We start from the raw sequence: 7089 nt of genomic DNA, 5'->3' as shown, positions 1-7089 counted from the left end.
ATATATATATATATATAGAACATACCTCAAGGGGTCATTCCTTAGATAAAGTGTGACTTACATAAGGTGGCCATGGTTTCAGCATTTTTTTTAATGTTACTCAGGGGTTAGTACTCCCTTAACACACCTTATTTGCTGCTTTTTTATTTTGTATACCATACTAAGTTATTTTAACAAAATAGTAAGTAAACAACAGGTATCAAACTGACTATTATATGTAAATCTCACTCTTAATCCAGAAGCAGCCATATTGGTCTTTCTAATGTTAGTACAGTCAAACAAAAGTTAGACACAGATTAATTTATCATAACTAGTTCACTGCATGCTGACAATAGCTATGTGGTACACTGAAATTTTAAATGCCTTAAAATTAATCACGCAATTAAAATTAAAACAGTTGGCATGTTGTAATATGAAAAACAACAGTTAATTGTTTCAGCAAGATACAAATAGAGCAAAGGGAAGTGAAGGTCTCAGTAATCAGACGTGATAACACATAATTGAATAAGCATTTTCACCAGAAGAAATTAAAGTAAGCAAACTGAGAAAATAAGACTTATGCCTTGGGTAAGAGGAAAGATAAATCCAAGACAACTTTCACATCACTTAGTTTAGAGAATAGTTTTCTTGTCTAAGAGACTACTAGAGAGATAGTGTAGAAAGAGAAATAAATAAATTTGGCTTTTAGTAATTTAAACTTGGAGATGTTCACAAACTATCTGGGAAAACTGGGAGGGGAAAAGGCTGAGATGAAGAGGAATGTGTGTGTATGTCCGTGCCCACAGTATTTGCAGGCAAATGTTTTTCCTATGCCTGAATGGCCTCTTTAAAAATTTATGCATGAATTCACTCAATTAGAGTCTTGCCAATAGTAAAGGAAGATGAGAAAGTACAAAATTTCTAATTTATCCTATTAAATGTTTCTTTCAAAGCCTAAGAAATAACATTTGTGCACTAATGGCCAGAAACAGAAAAGATATTTTCACTTTTTAATGCATCAAACCTGGTAATTTCCTAGAACACTAGCTGCCATTCTTCTATTTCTTCTGTCAAGTAATTCTTAATATATTCTCCACCGTAGAATGGAAATACCCAAGTAGCAGCAAAAAAACCCCATGCTTGTTAAACCTAGAGTATAATTTATATACAAAGTCCTGTACGTCAAATCACAGAAGTAACAAGTAGCAGCATCTTATTTGTTGACTTTATTTCCCCAATTCAAACAGGCCAAGGTCAATAGCATCTTAGATGCCACAGCAATTCACAAGGAATGGAATACTTCTTGAGGTATGCACATGTTTCTGCGGCAGTAGATTTGCAGCATTAATTATTCGAGCTTCATCAGTACAACTATTGTTTCACTTACTTTTGCAAATAATTCCTGTTGCTGCCTTAGAAGCTCTTCTTCCGGTATGCCGAGGTTCTCCAAGCGTGAACTGGCCTTTCTTCTCTTTAGTGCTACTGTTTTGCATTCTTGTAAGACTTCTTTTACTTCACTGATATAGGAGCCAAACCCCAAACTTTCTAGTGCTAGAATGAAAGAAAGAAAGCACATTGTTAATCTTTTACAAAACTTTTGATAATAGGTATCAAATTGTTTATTTAAATTATTTTTTTCAAGTAGTAAAAAGTTTGATCACTTTTCTAACAACTGGTGATAAAAATCTGTGTTCGTAAGAAGATCTGACAGCTATTTTCCTTGTCTCTTCTCCTCTGCCATTTAATGGCGCATGCTTTCAGGCTCAAAAAATTAGTTAGTCAAGTACAACCAAAGAAGTCTGCACTTGCAGAGGATTCAGGGCTTTCAGACACGTTTTGCTAGAGATAGGTGTTATTCTTTGAAAGACATCTTTCTCCCATCTTTTACATGTCATAATCAAGCAGAATTTACACAACCAAGAGGTCCTTCCTATCTGAATTGTTAACCTCTAATCTCTCCGGGATTCTATCTTTGCAGTTTTGCTACAAGTCTTAAGTAGAAGTAAATTACCAACCTATAACAGAGGAAAAACAATGCATGTAAAATTATCACGGATCCTTCATTAAGACAGAAAAAACTAATATTACCTTAGACCTATGCATTTTAGCTTTTTTCTTTTAATATCTAAATTCACATTTCAAGTGCCAAGAAGCTAAAAATGCATAGTCCACTCATATGAAGTTATATAAAATTAAGTAGGAGCTCTTTGTTGTTTCTCAACAGAAACCCTTTTATCTATCTCTACATGAAAATGTATTCAGAAACTAAATTCTTGCACTTTTATCTTCCCAAAGAAATCGAAAATGCAGCTATATCCTGCAACAAATTTTTTTAAAGAATGCAAAAGTAACAGGAAGGATTATAAAAACCCAGGTAGAACATGTGACAAAAGGCACACTCTGTTTCCTGATTCACCATTTACTACAATATGCCTCCACACGTACACAAACCTCAAAGTGGAGCCTATTACAGAATAGCTAGAAATATTACATAAACACCAATTATACTAGAAATAAGTCTCAGTTTAATAAAACACCTGGTGCATTTCCTGTATTGAAATAAATCAGAGTTTTCTTTATAGAACAATAGTTTTAACCTTTATCTTACTTTATTTCAACCTTATGTCACAAGCTATTCAAGAAATATCACTAAAATAAACTGCACAACAGGACTCAACATCTTGTTATAAACAAGCTGTTAGTTACACTAACTTAGATGATAACACCAATTTTCTAATCAACCTTTTCGCTACCCATAATTATGGCAACATGTCATTGTGTCATACACCAAAACAATAACCCAAAGGCCTTCTGTAAGTTTTCAGCTTCCAACCTGTACTAAAGGAGACAATTAATATAGTCTTCAACAGGGCAGTACAGAATAGCTGTCTAGTCATGCAGGACTACCATTCCTTTAAGAGATGGCAAATGAATTTAAATAATACTTACTTCTTAGGACAAATAAAGTTAGAACACAAACTGATTTAGAGATAATCAAATTACTCCCGGACACTATGTCAGTCCAGCCTCAGACCACACACAAACACTGGAAAAACTTTTTTCAATTAGCTCACAGTTTCTGAGAATTGCCAAAAACCTTCAGAAACTTGCTTAATCCAACCTTAGCAGATAGGAGGCAAATCCATGTCTCACAGTCCAGAACTGATTACCTATTTTAACATGTAAATAGTATATACTGTAAATATCAAAAAATTGTAATTTTTTCAAGTATAAAATGTAAAGAACTCTACAAGTCTACCATCACTAAGACGAACCATCATAGCAAATACATAGGTGTTCTTCAAAAGAACATTCACAGTGATCAGGGTTGGCAATCTGTTGCATCAGAACATGAACAACTGTCCAACCTGAAGTCAACAGCAAGATGTGTTTCTACAGAAATTTACAATGTCTCTTAAATGAAAATAAATCAATGGAAAACTTAGTTATGTATTGAATATAGCACACTAAAAAAAAAATATATCCAAAAGAAAATGTGTGCTATAACCAAGACAGATTTGTACAATTGTTCAACATAACAAAGCCATGAAGAACCATATATGCACCATAGGTCTAGTGCATCAAAATTCTGCAGGCTGTGAAACAACTTAAGAAGTTTACTATCTTCTTCAAACACACCAAGGCTTTACAGAACACATGCATGGGAGGAATATGAATCCCTTTATACCAGCATGGTGCTAAAATGTGGGGCAAGTGATGACTGCTTTAGGAGAGCTACTGTTCCACCAAAACTCAGTCTTTCTATTTCTTGAGCGTTAAAAACTACCTGTCTACCCAGATTGATGAAAATTTGGTATCTTACTGAGGTTAGAATGATCACACCAAATTTAAACAATGGAATCCCAAAACACAGCATCTTGGGGGGGGGGAGGGTTGGAAGACTTCTCATATTTACAAACACCAAATCACAACTGTCCCTTCCCTGGTTTCCTCCCACTCTTAAATACTGCATGAAGGTGCAGAACTCTGATTAATCAGTTAAGCATAATTAGTCCTACATTTGTTTTTTATATAATCAGGTCATTTATATCTGACATTCTCATGCTCCTCTCAAATAAAAATAACTTCCAACATTAACAGTTGTTTGAATTTTTTTAACATTAATTGCTAACGTAAACAGTCAGTATCCTCACAGTCCCCTAAAAGAAGCTATAGAATTTGCCATCAATCCACAGCCTACCTTACTGCACAACAGTGCTACGTAGACAAGTAATCAAAGTAATCGGCTTAATAAAAACGGTGATTTAACATCTCACCATTTTCAGAATTCAATGGAAGTTTAATTTATCATAAAAAGCCTGCTTAGTCAAGACTCGCATAACTACCAAATGAGGCTATTTTCTCTTCCAAGGTGGAAGGATATTCATTTGCTTATTAGAGTCTCAGGCTCACAACTGGATTCCTGATGGTAGGATTCAACAATAACCATGGAGACTATCTTATAACTACTATGTAGTGTTGATGCCTTTGGGTACTGTCCAGGGAAGCTGCATTGTGTTATATCACTGTCAGGGAGTGCTTGGCATAGTCTATCTAGCAAATCAGATCTCTCATGGGATGCAAGAAGCTTCTGCTTTCCTTTCCCTGTGCTGTTGACAGCACTGTGCCAGTCAAGTGTTCGTGCTACCACACAATGAAACACGGCAGGGACTTCATCTACCTGAAGCATAACCCAGTGGCAGGGGGAAAAAGTTCTATCTCAGCACCACACAATCATTTTTATCAGTGCAGCAAACGAAGGGGTGTCTAAAGCTGCCACCACTGCTGCCAAACACCTAAGAACAGTGACAAAGCGCAGTTTCATATTAGCTCTAATACAGTCCGGTGGCAGGGCATCACCAACCGCAATGTCTTTTTTGAAATCCCCTCCCCTCCTCCTTGCTTCCAATCCAGTAACTTCTTGTTTACAGGAACAGTCAGATCAGCAAACTCACCTGACAGAAAACTGTGCTCCCCCCTAGATTCTCAAGAAGCAGCAGGGTCAGTTGGATCAGCAGTTGCTAGATCCAGCTCTAGGGAGGGTACAAAAAGATTCCTCTTGGCAGCAGCTTGGGTTTCGGCTGGACCAAGTGTGAAGCCATTAACCTCACTTCTAAATTAACTGGTTTAAGCATTCAAAGGAACATGGTATCTGGATGACCACAACATATGTTCATCACTTTATTTGTTAGCATCATTGTCATGGAGCTACGTGAAGAGGCAGTCAACATGGGCAGTATCTAGAATGTATGAAGATGGATGAAAATGCTGAAATGTTATACCTACATACACATAACCACTGTTTCCAGAATTCACTATCTAAACCCTCATACCACACAGGGAATACCTGACAACCAACTAGCATCTGGAAGAAGCTAACAGCACATACACCTCCTTAAATGTAAGCACAGCAGAAAATCCAAGAACAACTCCTTCCATCTCTGGAGCATTACAAAAATGGATACATCTCCAAAGTTCCCTTTAGCAATATTTAACTAAAAAGTACACATCTAATTTGAAAATATTTTTTTCCTAACTCTAAAATCTGGTAACACAAAGACATAGAACCGAGCTAAATTCTTGGTTTGGGACCACCTGCTGATGACATGCACACACACGTGTGTATACACACGCATTTTGGTTTCAATTTGTTATCCAAAAAACCCAGACTAACCCTAGGGCAGCAACAGGTCCTTTCTAAGGACCATTACTAAAGGTCAAAAAAGACTTTCATACATTAATTCTTTATTGTCCTCAGCCTTAAAGATCACATATATTCCTGTGCTAAGAACTGAGCTCAAATGTTTTGATGGTCACTTGGATAAACAATCCATGCATTTAGAAGCATCTTACCCAAAGTATGCTTCCACATGCAAGCCCAAGTTTTACTCTTCACATCCTGAACTTCTGAGATGGAGCTGTTTTGCTAAACTTCCAGACTTATATGTATTTTATTTAATATTAAAGCTCGTACATGCTACGTATTTTCTTTTGCTGTTCATAATCGAGTCAAGTACTTGAGACTCTTCTGAAGAGCAAGCTGATATAATCCAAAGGAATCAGATGTTTTTTTGTTTCAAAGAGAGAATCATTACAAAAAACCCATAACACTTTTTAAACTAACTTGATACCATCACAGTCCTGAAAATAGCTCTACTGCAAACACTACTGTTAATATCTCTACTGGGCAGCAGAATACTCTTCCACTATTACTGCTATAAATTTGTTTTCAGCAGACACTGGTATAAACAACCTTTGCTTAAGCAGCAAAGAGAATGATTCCTTAAAAGATTCCCGTTTCAGACTTAAGGATGAGGCAAGGAAACTCCTTGTTTGTAGCAGAATTTAAAGGAAAGCAAACGAGAGACAGAGAGAAAACTCTCCATTTATTCAAGCAAGAGGAAGTGGGAGACAACAGCAGAAAAAGATGCAAGGGCAAAGGTCACGTTTAAATGCTTCCTACAACAGATACAAATACTTAATTTTAACCAATCAGACCCCAAGGACAGCTCTATCTTACTCTTTCCAGGATCCCGACAAGACGACTCTGGATTAAAGCCTGGGCCCCACATACCCAATCACACGTCTTTTGTCAGTCTCCAATTACAGAAACATTTAAGAAGTTCAGGATCTTACAGCACACTGTAAAAGACATCTGCATAACCATTCGAAAAAGCAGCCGTCGTTTCCCAGGTGCGAAAAAGACCAAATGGACTTGGTGACTTCACTCAAACCACCGCAGGCTTCTCTGAAGCACAAAACGAGAGCGAGTCCCGAGCACACTCAGCCGCTCTCACCACACAAAGCCAGCCTTCCCGTGCAACGCGACTGACAACCCGGGCAACACACGCTTTTCTCCCAAAGCCCAAACAGACCCTGGTCTTTGGCTTTTTACGTACCTACAAGCAACCACGGAGGAAAGCGCGGCACCGGGACAGGAGCGGCTCCAAGCCCGAGCGGCCCGTGGCGCCCGGGAGCAGCACAGCGCCTCCGGAAGCCTACCTTGTATGACATGCTCAGGGGAGATGGTTTTCTTCTCCGATTTGTTGCAGATCTCGTTGGCCTCGGAGGAGATGAGGTGGATGAATTCCGTGCAGCAGTTCACCACCA

The 7089-nt window shown here is 37.8% G+C and overlaps 1 protein-coding gene across 1 annotated transcript; it reads right to left on the bottom strand.

Annotated features, from left to right (window-relative positions):
• Positions 1-1366: 1366 nt before the first annotated feature.
• On the bottom strand, positions 1367-7084 carry DR1 (down-regulator of transcription 1, TBP-binding (negative cofactor 2); the record flags this gene model as incomplete). The annotated part of the gene is made up of 2 exons (XM_010080860.1): positions 1367-1530; positions 6982-7084. Coding segments are annotated over 2 exons (267 nt in total), but the record flags the coding sequence as incomplete, so codon positions are not given.
• Between the last annotated feature and the right edge of the window lie 5 nt (positions 7085-7089).

The sequence above is a fragment of the Pterocles gutturalis genome, unplaced genomic scaffold (genome assembly GCF_000699245.1).
Source record: "Pterocles gutturalis isolate BGI_N339 unplaced genomic scaffold, ASM69924v1 scaffold44779, whole genome shotgun sequence".
Lineage (NCBI taxonomy): Eukaryota > Metazoa > Chordata > Aves > Pterocliformes > Pteroclidae > Pterocles > Pterocles gutturalis.
Note: the sequence above shows the minus strand (reverse complement) of the source record. Positions and strands in the feature narration are given on the sequence as shown.